This window comes from Rhinatrema bivittatum, chromosome 1 (assembly GCF_901001135.1).
Source record: "Rhinatrema bivittatum chromosome 1, aRhiBiv1.1, whole genome shotgun sequence".
NCBI classification, from domain to species: domain Eukaryota; kingdom Metazoa; phylum Chordata; class Amphibia; order Gymnophiona; family Rhinatrematidae; genus Rhinatrema; species Rhinatrema bivittatum.
Window position 1 is genome coordinate 818,696,433 of NC_042615.1, and position 14,943 is coordinate 818,711,375.

Genomic DNA, 14,943 nt, shown 5'->3' on the forward strand with positions numbered 1-14,943 from the left:
CATGCTCTTCTGCGTGTTCCTGTACTTTCTCTATCCTCTGGTCTCTTTAGGAAAGGCTTGTTTAAAGCGGGTATCTATCTTTAGCACTTGGCTTGCTCTTTTCCAAATAGGAGGTGTATTAGTGTTTAGGGCCTGGTTAAATATTTATAGTGGTAAATTACTATCTTTTCATAAGGAGGGGTATTGTGCCTGCCAGTAAAGAGAGTTTGTTTTGCTTTTACTGAGATGTCGTCAGAACCAGAATATTTTTATTTATTTATTTATTTAATATCTTTTATATACCGACGAACGTCTTTTTTTGTATGGTGAGTTGTACAGGTAATGCCCTAGTTCTGCTCTGCACCCATTTTTGGGGGTCGAGGGGGTTCCTGAGGATGCAGAATGTATATTCCCGTGGCGGTCACATGTTCAGTGTGTCACACATGTGAGAACCATCTGTCAGGTGTGTCCCGGCCGAAAAAAGGTTGAGAACCACTGCCCTAGAGGAAAGGCAATATAATAGAAATATGATAGAGAAATTCAAGTATCTCAAAGGTTTCCAAGCAGAGAAGGGGGGGCCTCTTTCAATGTAAAGGAGGGTCTAGAACAAGAGATCATGGGATGAGGTTGAAAGGGAGTAGACTCAGGAGTAGTCTTAGGAAATATTTCTTTACAGAGAGGGTGGTGGATGCATGAACAGACTCCCAGTGGAGGTAGTAGAGACAACAACAGTATCCAAGTTCAAGAAAGCATGGGGTAAACACAGGGGACCTCTAAGGAAGTGATGGAAACTGTAATGCTGGATTGATTGGGCCTATGGGTAGACTGGATAGGCTAAATGGTCTTTTTCTACCATCTTGTTTCTATGTTTTCTATGAAGTGTCCTCCACCCACTTTTTATTTTGACAGCCATTTTTGCTAGTTATCAGGAGAATCCTTTACTCACAGGATCTGTCTGGTACTCGCGACTATACAGCTCATGGCAATTGTTGAAGATGTATTCATAGGTAGAATTCAGGCAGGCCTTTACACAGTCTTTCACCACCTGACTGGCTCGTGGTGGGCTTTGGAGTTCCTGAACCTGGTAAGGAGAAAGTATACATAATTACATTCATTTTACCTGGCTTGTACACAGGATACAACTTACTCTCATACATGATGATCACTTAAAATGTGTAATTCACAACCAGCTCCATTAATTTAAAAGAAACCATCCATAGATTTTCTGGATTTTTTAAGTGCTCACCATTGCATTACATTTTATACCTTTTTTCAATATTTCATGACTTGCATGGCACAGACTAAGTCTCTTTTCCTTCCAGTTTGAAATTCATTGTTGATACCTCAAGATCATGAAACAACTGCCAGCAGAATTCTACAACCTCCTCAGAGTTCTTATGCAGGGCGTTTTGAAAATTGCCTGCTCTCTATGCTGGTAAATTTCTGTAGGTAGAAATAGGGGAGGTGTTCCCAGGAGTGGGACTAGGAAGGTGCTTGCACTTATGCACACACTTCTGAATTTTCAAAAGTATGCATAGAATTTTTCTCAGAAAAAATACCCATACAAATTAGCTCTAATTGTGTACTGGTAGTTTTCCTGGGGTAATTTTCAAATGTTTCTCATATTTATATTCATATATTCTTATATATTTCTCCCTCAACAGTTATGTTCTCTGCATACTGGGGTAGATTTTAAAAGAAGCGCGATCAGCCTACTTTTGCTTGCGCATCAGACTCAAGCAAAAGTACGCTGGATTTTAGTAGATACGCGCGGAGCCGCGCGTATCCACTAAAATCCTGGATTGGCGCGCGCAAGGCTATCGATTTTGTATAGCCTGCGCGCGCCGAGCCGAGCTGCCTCCCCCCGTTCCCTCCAAGGCCGCTCCGAAATCGGAGCGGCCTCGGAGGGAACTTTCCTTTGCCCTCCCCTCACCTTACCCTCCCTTCCCCTACCTAACCCACCCACCCGGCCCTGTCTACAGCCCCCCCTTACCTTTGTCGGGGGATTTACGCCTCCCGGAGGGAGACGTAAATCCCCGCGCGCCAGCGGGCCTGCTGTGCGCCGGGCCGCGACCTGGGGGCGGGTACGGAGGGCGCGGCCACGCCCCCGGGCCGTAGCCACGCCCCCGTACCCGCCCCCAAAACGCTGCCGACACGCCCCCGGAACGCCGCGACGACCGGGCCCGCCCCCGACACGCCCCCGACACGCCCCCCTCCGAGAACCCCGGGACTTACGCGAGTCCCGGGGCTCTGCGCGCGCCGGGAGGCCTATGTAAAATAGGCTTCCCGGCGCGCAGGGCCCTGCTCGCGTAAATCCGCCCGGTTTTGGGCGGATTTACGCGAGCAGGGCTCTGAAAATCCGCCCCACTATGTTATATACCTTTCCCTTACTATACCATGTAACCAAATTGTTCCATGTAACTTCTATATCTTTGTTATACGTTAATTGTAAACTGATACGATGTGCAAACGGTTATCGGTATATAAAATCCTTTAAATAAAATAAAAAATAAATGGAAAGGACACGCGTACTTTTCCTTTGATAACTGATGCAAAGTTTGTGGGTAAAGTTCCTGCAGACTTTGCACCAATGCTGGAAGTTATAAAATTGCATCAAGCAATTGCGTAATATGAGTTTCCTACTGGCTCCTCCGAAACTACCATGTCGATAAGAAACTTGGCAATCTGCATGCCCCCTACCAACTGGGATTTATGTTTCAAGGGAATGTTGTGTGTTTCATAGCTAGCGTCTACCAAAATGTTTTGCAACACATGTTGCACGAGATTCAATCTGATTTATAGTTATTTTAGTAATCATTTATAATAATACAAGAGGTCAGATTTCTGAAGACTAAAACTAAGTATATGTAACCCATTTTGTTACCTTCAGGAGCTGCAGAGGTGGTGAGTGATATTTCTGAAGCCTCAGAATGGGCAAGCCCAACAGAGATCACCAAATGGGGACCAGAAAACTTCTGGGAGGCCCAAGAGGAGACATACACTACCAAATAAAGGTTATACATCTCTACTGTAGTTCCAAAACAAATAAATGTATTGTAAAATCCAAAACAATATCCAAATTAGAAGGCAGATTCATATTTTCAGGATGCAGTCCAAAGAAAACAACTCTTGGAATAACAGGCAGAATTATGGAAAAACAATCACAGATGCATAAGAACTTAAGAAATTGCCATGCTGGGTCAGACCAAGGGTCCATCAAGCCCAGCATCCTGTTTCCAACAGAGGCCAAACCAGGCCAAAAGAACCTGGCAAGTACCCAAACACCAAGATGATCCCGTGCTACTGATGCCAGTAATAGCAGAGGCCATTCCCTAAGTCAACTTGATTAATAGCAATTAAAGGACTTCTCCTCCAAGAACTTATCCAAACCTTTTTTGAACCCATCTACACTAACTGCACTAACCATATCCTCTGGCAACAAATTCCAGAGCTTAATTGTGAGTTGAGTGAAAAATAATTTTCTCCGATTAGTCTTAAATGTGCTACATGCTAACTTCATGGAGTGCCCTCTAGTCCTTTTATTATCCAAAAGTGTAAATAACTGATTCACATCTACTCGTTCCAGACCTCTCATGATTTTAAAGACCTCTATCAAATCCCCCCCTAAGCCGTCGCTTCTCTAAGCTGAACAGCCCTAACCTCCAGCCTATTCTCATAGGGGAGCTGTTCCATCCCCTTTATCATTTTGGTTGCCCTTCTCTGTACCTTCTCCATCACAACTATATCTTTTTTGAGATGCGGTGACCAGAATTGTACACAATATTCAAGGTGCAGTCTCACCATGGAGCGATACAGAGGCATTATGACATTTTCCGTTTTATTAACCATTCCCTTCTTAATAATTCCTATCATTCTGTTTGCTTTTTTGACTGCTGCAGCACTCTGAGCTGACAATTTCAAAGTATTATCCACTATGATGCCTAGATCTTTTTCCTGGGTGGTAGCTCCTAATATGGAAGCTAACATCATGTAACTACAGCAAGGGTTATTTTTCCCCTATATGTAACATCTTGCACTTGTCCACATTAAATTTCATCTGCCATTTGGATGCCCATTCTTCCAGTCTCACAAGGTCCTCCTGTAATGTATCACAATCCGCTTGTGATTTAACTAGTCTGAATAATTTTGTATCATCGGTCAGTCGGCCCCTATGACATAGTGAGGACAAAGGTAGCACCGGCGCCATTTTGAATACTGGCAATACGGCCCGAGTGCAGGAGGTCGCTCCCGGACCCCCGCTGGACTTTTGTTAAGTCTTGTGGGGGTCAGGAGGCCCCCCCAAGCTGGCCAAAAGTCCCTGGGGGTCCAGCGGGGGTTCAGGAGCGATCTCCTGCACTCAGGCCGTATTGCCAATATTCAAAATGGCGCCAGCGCTACCTTTGCCCTGTCACATGGTAAGGGCAAAGGGCCATCGGCGCCATTTGTTTTTAGCGCAGTCGATGGCCTGGGAACGGGAGATCGCTCCCCGCGGCCCACCTGGACCACCAGGTATGTGTAAAGTTTACACTGCCAGTCCTCTCCCCTCCTCCCGGAGCAAGGCTGCTTTTCGCGCCTTGCTTCGGGAGGAGGGGAGAGAACGGGTAATCCTGAGCGTAGGATTGCCCGTTCTCTCTCCCCTCTCTCTCTTGCAACTTTTTTTTTTTTTTGCTTTTTTCGATTTTTTTCCGCTTTCGTTGCTTCGGGAGGAGGGGAGAGGACTGGGCTGCCCCGGAGACCAGCACCCATGGACACGGCCAGGGCAGGTGAACGGGGGCTGGTGGAAAATTTGCCGCCTACCCTTACCCCTGCCTCTAACTCAGGGGTAAGGGTAGGCGGTAAGTTAGCAGGTTAATCGCGTGGCAAAACGGCAGGGGCGTATGGGAGGGAATACCGTAGCTAATTCGATCGTTTACATGTAATATGTGCTAGGTCTTACTTTCGGGGGAGGTCTAATATTTAGCAATTTGGCAAAACCTCTACTAGGTCTTATTTTCGGGGGATGTCTTATTTTCGGGGAAACACGGTATATGTCAGCGTTTAATGATGGACATACATGAGCTTCCCCATGAATCAGATGGGCAGGGAAAAACAGTGGGCTTAGCCAAAGACGGGTAAGATTCCTTCACCTAAGGCTAGCTTAGCATGTAAGGACAACTTAAGACAGGTACCCACGGCCCCGCCCATATGTGAAGGGTTCCTAGGTGTAACCCTTCAAGAGGGGGGATGTATGTATGCATTGTCTTTCTGACATCCCTTTGTGCTGTTTTCCTGTATACCAGTGCTACTCAAAGAATGCAGAGGACTCTGACTATGTGCTGGAATGCAGCCAGCTAACACCCCAGACCCATTAGCTTATTGGTCTAATACATTCTCAAATCAGATGTACTATACTTATCTAAAAACAACATTCTGAATATGCTCTGATAGGCCAGTATGTAGCATATATAATGTCATGAATATTGCTGGATGAGTAGCCAGCTGTCCACGCGATTGAAGTGAAAGCAAAATTGCTTACCTTGAAATAGGTGTTATCCCAGGACAGCAGGATGTAGTCCTCACATGTGGGTGACATCGGTAATGGAGCCCTATACGGAAAAACCTCTGTCAAAGTTTAATAAAGCTTTGACTGGCATCCAAAGTGCCCACTGAGCATGCCCAGCATGCCATTATACTTTCTGGCACAGGGGTCTCCCTTCAGTCTGTTTTGTAGCAATGGCGTTAGCCTAAAATTAAAATAATAATAATGGAACGTATTAGACCCAACTCTGCGGGGTGGCGGGCGGGTTTCATGAGGACTACATCCTGCTGTCCTGGGATAACACCTATTACAAGGTAAGCAATTTTGCTTTATCCCAGGACAAGCAGGATGCTGTCCTCACAAGTGGGTGATTAGCAAGTTAGCGGCTGAGTCATTTCGTAGTGAATCAACTGTGAAGTAATGTTGGTGTAAATGAATCAGCCGAAATTCCCAGCAGGTTGGTTGTGGAAGGAGTTGGGATTAAACTGGAAACAAGTTCTTTAAGACAGATTGTGCATAGGCTGCATCTTGTCGTCCTTCTTTATCCAAACAGTAGTGAGCTGCAAAGGTTTGAAGGGTACTCCAGGTTGCTGCTTTACAGATGTCAAGAATTGGCACAGAATGAAGGTGTGCTACTGAGGTTGACATTGCTCTCACTGAATGTGCTTTTACTCGCCCTTGGAGAGTAAGGCCTGCTTTTTCATAACAAAACTGTATGCAATCTGCTAGCCAGTTAGACAGAGTATGTTTACCCACTGCTTTACCTGGTTTGTTTGGGTCATAAGAGACAAAAAGTTGAGTGGATTTCCTTAGGACCACAGTGCGGTTCAGATAGAAAGATAATGCACGTTTGCAGTCTAGAGTATGTAATGCCCTTTCACCTTGGTGAGAATGAGGCCTTGGAAAGAATGTGGGTAAAACTATGGATTGATTTAAGTGGAATTCCGTGACTACCTTGGGCAGGAATTTAGGATGTGTGCGGAGTACCACCCTGTCATTTAGAAACTTTGTAAAAGGTTCGTATGTGACAAGTGCCTGTAACTCACTAACTCTTCTAGTTGAGGATTGGAAGTGGATTGAAGGATAGGCTTCTGTTCTCTGGGAATATTTCAAAACCCCGATGTTGAAGCAGTCTGAGGAGGGGGTTGAGACCGAGGCGTTCTTTGTTGTCTTGTTTGAGAACGCTGAACTGGGCGAGATGTTCGTGGCAGAGTTGCAGGAGGATAGTAACGTCTCTGACAATAGTAAGGACGTCTCGTATCTCTTCTTGGTTGCCTTCTAGAAGGAAGTTGTGATACCTGTGGATTTAAGGAAAGTTGTTTTAAAGTCTTCGTATGTTCCTTCAAAGTGGCAACTGCTTCCTTCACCTTGTCACCAAACAGGTTGTCCCCAAGACAAGAAAGGTCGGCTAATCTCTCTTGCACCTCTGGCCTTAAGTCCAATGCCTTAAGCCATGCCCACCGACGAGCTGTGATACCTGAGGCTGACAGACGAGACGCGGTTTCAAAGCTGTCATATGTCGCTCTGACCTCATGCTTGCCTGCTTCTAAGCCTTTATGCACTAGTTGTAAGAAAACTTCCTGGAACTGTTCAGGAAGTGTCCGGGTAATTTCTTGGACCTGCTTCCAGAGATTGCGTTGGTACTGGTTCATGAAGAGCTGGTAAGCAGCAATTCTAGAAACCAGCATAGCTCCTTGAAAGATTTTCTGGCCTAGGTTATCAAGGAACCTATTATCTTTCCCTGGTGGTGTGGAAGAATGTGTCTTGACTCTTTTTGCCTTTTTCTGAGCTGACTCAACTACCACCGACTGATGAGGTAGTTGAGTCTTTTGGAATCCAGGAATTGGTTGGACCAGGTATGTAGCATCTGATCTCTTGTTAACTGATGCAACTGAACCAGGATGTTCTCACAATCTGTACATGAGTTCCTGAAGCACCTCATGTACAGGTACAGCCAGAATTTCTTTAGGTGGATCTACAAATTGTAGCACCTCAAGTGTCTTCTGCCTGGAATCTACTTCTAACTGCAGCTGGAATGGGATGGTCTCCGACATGTCTTTCACAAAGTTGGAGAAAGACAGATCTTCTGGAGATTTTCGTCTGTCTTCTGGAGGTGAAGGTTCTGAAAGCATCTCCTCATCTGTAGAGACATCTGTGTCTGAATCGGTTCCAGTGTCTCTTGGATGACCTGTTGGTTGTGGCCTGAAAGGCATCGATGGCAGAGAATGAGGTATGGAAGGAAACATTGGAGATTGTGGATGTAGAGGTTTAGGAATCCCTGAAGGTCCAGGAATTGGTTCTGGTATGGTGCCTTCATCGGTGTCTTGAGGCTTTTTGGAGACAGCATCGATTAAAGTGTCTAACTTTTGTATCAGAGGTTGAAAAATAGAAGCCTCTGGAATCGGCATCGACGGTTTCATGGGAGGAATCGATGCTGGTGTCGGAACCGACACAGATGGCATCGGTGTCGGGATGGACGATGACATTGGTATCGAGGGCAAAAGATCCGGTGTCGGTACCGGAATCGGCGTTGATGGCATCGCCAGTTTCGATGGCTGTGGTCTTGGCAGTATCGCCTCGAGGAGTGCGTCTTGTACCGCTTGACGAATATATACGTCAAGTTCCGCCTGCATGGTTGATGAGATCAGAGCAGCCATGGGGGGAGGCGGTGGTGGCGATGCCGGTACCTCTTCAGAGCCCTGAGGAGGCACGGTTCCCTGCACCGGTGTGGATCGCCCTGGTATCGAAGGCCCCGGAGACTCCACATCCAGCCGAGGTTTCTTAGCCGAAGTCGTTTCCATCAATGGTACTGCGGTTACCTGATCAATGGTCGATGTGTGCGGCCTTCGATGACGATGTCGATGTTTTTCTTTGTCTTTTGACTTTTCACTGCCCAACGTCGATGCCTTTGAAAATGGAGAGGGGGAGGGGATGGAAGCATCTCCTGCCTCACCTGAGACTAGTTTCTTCAGCACTACCTTGCGAATCGATCCGGCCGGAGACGATTGCGTGGAGGACGATGCTGAGGGTAACAGCTGAATTTGGAAAAGCTGCTCCATCTTCTCCATCCGGAGTCGACGTCCCTTTGATGTCATGCCGGCGCACTGGGGTCAGGACTTGACATCGTGGTTCCCGCCGAGGCAGAGCACACACTCTTGGTGTGGGTCCGTTATGGACATGGTTCTAGTGCACTTAGAGCACTTTTTGAATCCCGAAGCCATTTTTGGTCGGACAGCCGTCGAGGACCGTGGGACGGAAAATCGGTGCGGAACCGACGAAGTGAGGAAAAGACTGTACCGCAGTGGTATATAAAGGGAGACCCTTGCGGCTAAAAGTTTTTCCGATCGTTTTGAAAAATTTTAAAGTGTGGAGAAATTTACCACAGGACTCCAAATTAACCGCGAGGCTAACGGCTCAGCAGAAAAAAGAAGACTGAAGGGAGACCCCTGTGGCAGAAAGTATAATGGCATGCTGGGCATGCTCAGTGGGTACTTTGGATGCCAGTCAAAGCTTTATTAAACTTTGACCGAAGTTTTTCCGTATAGGGCTCCATTACCGATGTCACCCACATGTGAGGACTAGCATCCTGCTTGTCCTGGAATAACTTGTGTTACTCCGGGGAACAAAACTGTTTGTTCCTCCCCCTCCCTTTTTGTCTTTGTCTCTGTCTTTCTTTAATTAAAAGTCTCAGGTTACCTAACTGCTGCAGTGTTTCTTTAGAATCAACACCACAAGGCCAAGTGGAAAAGTTCTGAGAAACAGTCCACCTTACTCTGCCCTTCCTCAGTTATATGTCACCTGTAACTAGGCAGATATTTTAGAAAAGTATGACAGAGTCCCTGTGATTGACAGGTATATGAACTGCAAATATGACATGTCTCAGATGAAAAAATTAAACTTACCTGAATTTTCTTTCCTTTATTTATGCTACACATGTCTAGAATGCTTGAGTTTGTCCCTCTTCCAGGCAATGGAGACAGAGCATTACATTTATTTGCTTTTATGACATCACTAATACTACATACGCTATTTTCTAAATCAATTTAGCCAGTATTCTTCTATCAAAGCTTATAAAATTTTCTGACTGCCATATGAAGCACAGCAGTGATCAGGATAAGATCCCAATGAACAGGGCTGAGAGGTCAAAGCGGTATGGTTACCACTCTCTCTCTCTCTCAATACAGCCTGACAAGCTGATACTCAATATCACCTTTATGACACAAAAACCAAGTTAAAAGGTTATAACATAGTAACAGCACTGGCTATAATTAGAATGGAAAAAAAATATGTGAGTGCATTGCAGTCTTACAGTATGAAACAACACTGGACTATCTAACTATATTTTAACTCAATTTTAGTTTTTCAATTTTTTTTCATTTCTTAAAAAAAAAAACATTTTATATATGTTTGGGAAAAAAGGAGGACTGCGGAATCTTAGTTTGCCTACAATATAGTTTTTCCTTAACCACAACCCTTTGCAGCATGAGGTCACAGTCATGGGGAGGCAACTACAGGACCCAGTATGCAACAGTCCGGTACCTGTTTGTGAACCCAGGACACGGACTTTAGTTCAAATGTCATGTTTCCTAAAATGCAAACTCACCCTTTCATACCATCTCTGCTCTCCAAATCCTTGGCTAAAATGTGCTGTGACATCACATACCATAGTGTTTTACAATAACTTTGCATATAGTTCAAAAACTGTTCATCTTTACTGAATTTCTTAATGGCCTGATAAAGCCATGTCACACCCCCCTCATACTACCTTCGGCCCCAGGATTATAATAAAGATTTTTTAACAACTTCTTCTACATCTCTGTTTTCCAAAACATCCCCATACATGAACACTAGCACTGGAAACTTTACCTCAGAAGAAGAGTAACATTTTCAGCATGAAGAGAACATGAGTTAAGACTAAGTAGTGATAGGGTTCACATCTTGTCAAGCTTTGTTTTGACAGGCAATCACGTCTACTTCTGGGTTAATCCCCACCCACTGATTCCCTCTCTGCTAATCAGCGGCCACTTCTGGGTTAAATTCCACCCTTTCCTCACCCTGGCTATGCCTCTTTGTTGATATGTCATAGCCCTGCCCACACTCCACTCCTTTTAGATGATGTCATTTCTGGATGTGTCCCCTGTCTGGCCCTTGTGATCTTGACTTGAGTTGGGGAGAGGGGGTGGAATTTGAGATTTCTCTTCACTTCTAGGCCTGTTCTTAGAGTGAGAAGCTGAAGCTTCTCACTCTAAGAGCCTCACCAATCACTGTAGCCACCAGTGATTGGTGAGGCTCCATGGTCTTTGCGTCAAATCTTCAGTGCTAGCATCAAAGAGCGGAACTTTAGCTCACCAGCCAGGAAAGCTTGAAGCCTCTCTTTTAGGGTTCAAACAGCTTTGGATCATAGTTTTATGCAAATTTCATAGCTGAAGGCATCAAGATCTTTATGGGGAATGTTTCCGCCTCACATAAAACAGTCTGAAGAGTTGAAAAATGTGTTTGGGTGATCTGTTGGCATGGTTGTGATGAAGAAAACAAAACAGACAGTCAGTGGATTGATGAAGAAAAATAAAACTTAACTGCCAAAAAAACTAGTAAGCAGGATAATCTAGAGAGGATTATCCAAATGTGCCTGAAGAAAAGAAAACAAGGTCAGCTTCTCAAGTGCTGCATGGCTGCAGAAGAAAAAATGCATCCAATAGCCCTGGCAGATATAAGCAAACTGAGAAGATATATGGGGCTGTGGTAACATCAGAACTACCATGCATGGGCATTAAAAAGCTTTAGTCCTTTCTAGAATTCTCTAGAGAAAAGTGCCATGTGGTAGACCCATGTGTGTAGAATTCAGTAACTTGCTTGTCTTCAAGAAAAGTGTCAATTACTAAAACATAAAAAAGCATGTAGTTTGAATGTCAGTATAGTATTTTTTCTTTACAGTACAATGGAAATTATTTCATGGCACTGTGATATAAAATCTTTATGAAGTTGTAACAATATTCTGCATTCAAAAGAACACAAATCTACACTCTAATTTTACTTCCTTATGGTTGACTTGATAGCCAAGAAGCACTACTTGTTACGCTGGAGGTGGACCCTTGGCCCGAGGTGGGGTTGACGCTACCTATAGAGCAAGCCCCACGGGTCCCCACTGTCAGAAGGCAGAGCTGACTAGGAGATGGAGGCCGACTGGAGCTTCGCCAATACCAGCCCACATTCCCCTCAGGTTGAGCCCTTGGGTGCCAGGGCTAGCTGATCTTAGGTGGGCCTCCGTCAGACGACTCGTACGGAGTTCAACAGCACGAGGGTCAAAGCCGGGGGTCAGTACAAAGTGTAGTCCAAAATGTAGCAAGGGTCAAAGCCGGAAATCAGTCCTGAGCGTGGTTCAGACGTAGCAAGGATCAAAGCCAGAGGTCAATCCTGAGCGGGCTCCAGATGTACAAGGGTCAAAGCCAGAGATCAGTCCAAGTAAGGCTAGGAAGGGACCAGGAACGAAGTCAGGAACAGGAACCAGGAATGGATTCAGGAACAGGAACCAGGAATGGATTCAGGAACAGGAACGAAGGCAGGACAGCATCGAACACATGACAAGCGTGGAGACCTGTTGTGAAGGCAAGCTCTGACTGTCAGAGCTTGCCTTAAATAGTCCCAGGCCGATGACATGATTGGAAAGAGCTAGCAGGCGTAGTCTGCCGTGGGCCCTTTAAATGAACGAGAGGGGTGCGCGCCTAGGGGGACCGGATGTGAAGAGCTGACGGCGGCGGCGTCTCCGCCGCGCTCCAGGCCTACCAGCGACAGGTAGGCCGCAAAGAGGAGCGCATTGCCGGAACACCCCCCACATCGTCGGATGGCCAGGGTCCGCCCTTGACAAGGCGGCACGATGTCGGGTGAGGAAGGCCAGTTGCTGGCTCTGTGGCCCACCGACGCAACAGTACCCCCCCTTCTAAGCCCCCCTTCTGAAGGTCTGAGTGGCTGGGGTACCGAATGTCCTCTAGCTCATGCGGGTCCATGGGCTGAAGTCCCACTGAACATAGAGGGGTAGAGAGAGCCGAAGAAGGGGTGCCTTTTTCCCTTTTCTCGTTGCAGAAAGGCTTGCAGACTCTGGCTCTCTTCTTCCTTGAAGGTCAAAAGAGCACAAATTCTTTCATGGCTCGATTGTGTTCCTTGTCGAAGGCTTCATGTTCGGCCATTTTTTTGTGTCAGCTGCTGCTTCAGCTGCACGAAGACAGCTCTGAAGACGTTCCTCCGGAGGGAAAAAAGGCTGGTCTGAGTCTCCTGGGACCTTTTGTATGGGAGAAGAAGTTTCGGAAGAGCGGTAGCCACGATCAGGGACCAGGGAGACTCTACCGGTTCTAGACAGGATTCCGAGCACCGCGGCTCCCACCGAATCAGATTGGCTGTGGCCTAGTCGAATTGTGGCTGATGCTTCCACAACCACGGCAGGCTCAGGATAACTGGGTTCATGGCTGTAGGAAGGATGTAGAAAGAGATGAGCTCTGAGTGATCAGGCCCAATTTTCAGCGAAAGGGGCAGTGTAGTCTGAGTCACCAAACCGTTGAAGAAGTCTCCATGGATTAAGGAAAGAGCCAATGGTGGTATCAAGGGAAACGTGGAGATTTGGTACTGGTCTACAAGATCCTGCTGAATAAAATTTCCCCCGGCGCCAGAGTTCACTAGGAACTGGGTGGCGAAACGGGTGGGGGTTGTTCCAAGGAGGCTGGCAATAGAAATAAGGGTGATGCTGTAGCCAGACCAAGGATTACTGATTCTAATGTCTCCCGGCGTGGGGTACTTCCTTCTTTTCTGGGCACTGAGACAATAGGTGACTTGAGTTCCCACAATAAAGGCAAAGGCCTAATTGGCGGCGACGAGATTTCTCAACATTCGTGAGATGAATATGACCTAGTTGCATTGGTTCTCCTGAGGAATGCCCAGAGGGCAAGGGGTGGTCGCAGTCAGAGAGGAGTGGTTCCCTGGCATGAGTGATTCTCACCGGGCCCGCTCTTGGAATCGTCGATTGATCTTCCCTGTGAGATCGATGAGCCCTTTGAGGGAGGCGGGAAGTTCTCATGCTGCAAGTTCATCCTTAATCCTGGGGGCTAACCCATCCAGGAAAATGGCATGTAAGCTGTCCCCCTGCCAATTTAATTCCATAGCCAGGGTTTGGAATTCGATCGCATAGTCAGTTAAGGGGCGAGTCCCTTGGCGCAAATGAAGAAGATCAGAGCCCATGGCTGGAAGCCTGCCTGGCTCCTCAAAAACCTGTTTAAAGGCCGAAATGAACTGTGGGAGATTAGAAAGCAAGGGGTCATAAGAACATAAGAAATTGCCATGCTGGGTCAGACCAAATTGCCATGCTGGGTCAGACCAAGGGTCCATCGAGCCCAGCATCTTATTTCCAACAGAGGCCAAACCAGGCCACAAGAACCTGGCAATTACCCACAAAGGGGAGGCCCAAGCCAAGGTCTTGCCATCCAGAAGGGATAGAATAAAGGTCTTCTTGACCAAATCATTCAGGAACAGCATTGATTGGAGGGTAAAATGCATATGGCATTGATTTAAGAATCCCCGACACCGCTTGGGTTCTCCTACATAACGGGGCGGTGCTGGCGAGGAAATGACAACCTGACCAGGATCGGAAGCCGGGATGGAGGCCGCTGGTGGTGTAGTGGGGCATTGAGCTGGGTCAGGGAGTCTTGGCAAGCAGCCAGACTGTTCACATCCACCACCACCAGTTCTAAGACCGACTGGAGTTTCTGGAGCTTCAGAATGAGCCTGGGTACGTACGGCTTTCAGCACAGCCAAGTCTGCCGGGTGAGAATCCAATCGGGCATTTAGGCGCTCTATGGAAGTAGCCAACACCTCCAAGAACCGTTGTTCCTGGATCTTCTGAGCCAGGTCCGGAATGTCCTGGAGAGTGGATAGGTCCGCTGGGTCCATGGCCTTGGCAACCTGTTACGCTGGAGGTGGACCCTTGGCCCGAGGTGGGGTTGACGCTACCCATAGGGCAAGCCCCTCGGGTCCCCACCGTTGGAAGGCAGAGCTGACTAGGAGAAGGAGGTCGACTTGAGCTTCGCCAATACCAGGTTGAGCCCTTGGGTTCCGGGGACGGTTGGTCTTAGGCGGGCCTCCGTCAGATGACTCCCAGTTGAAGAAGTGATAGGTAGCAGAGCTAGGCAAGGTACGGAGTTCAACAGCATGAGGGTCAAAGCCGGGGGCCAGTCCTGAGTGTGGTCCAGATGTAGCAAGGGTCAAAGCCAGAGGTCAGTCCTGAGCATGGTCCAGACGTAGCAAGGGTCAAAGCCAGACGTCAATCCTGAGCGTGCTCCAGATGTAGCAAGGGTCAAAGCCAGAGATCAGTCCAAGTAAGGCTAGGAAGGGACCAGGAACGAAGTCAGGAATCGAGTCAGGAACAGGAACCAGGAACAAAGGCAGGACAAGCAACGAGCACA

The 14,943-nt window shown here is 47.0% G+C and overlaps 1 protein-coding gene across 4 annotated transcripts in view; it reads right to left on the reverse strand.

Moving 5' to 3' along the window:
* Window positions 1-14,943, reverse strand: part of UNC13B (unc-13 homolog B) — a 1,232,326-nt gene that overhangs the window by 328,677 nt on the left and 888,706 nt on the right. For all 4 annotated transcript variants that reach the window (XM_029581856.1, XM_029581857.1, XM_029581864.1 and 1 more), the window contains one exon: window positions 926-1,060. In XM_029581856.1, coding sequence (XP_029437716.1) covers window positions 926-1,060 — 135 coding nt within the window. The remainder of the gene's footprint in view (window positions 1-925; window positions 1,061-14,943) is intronic.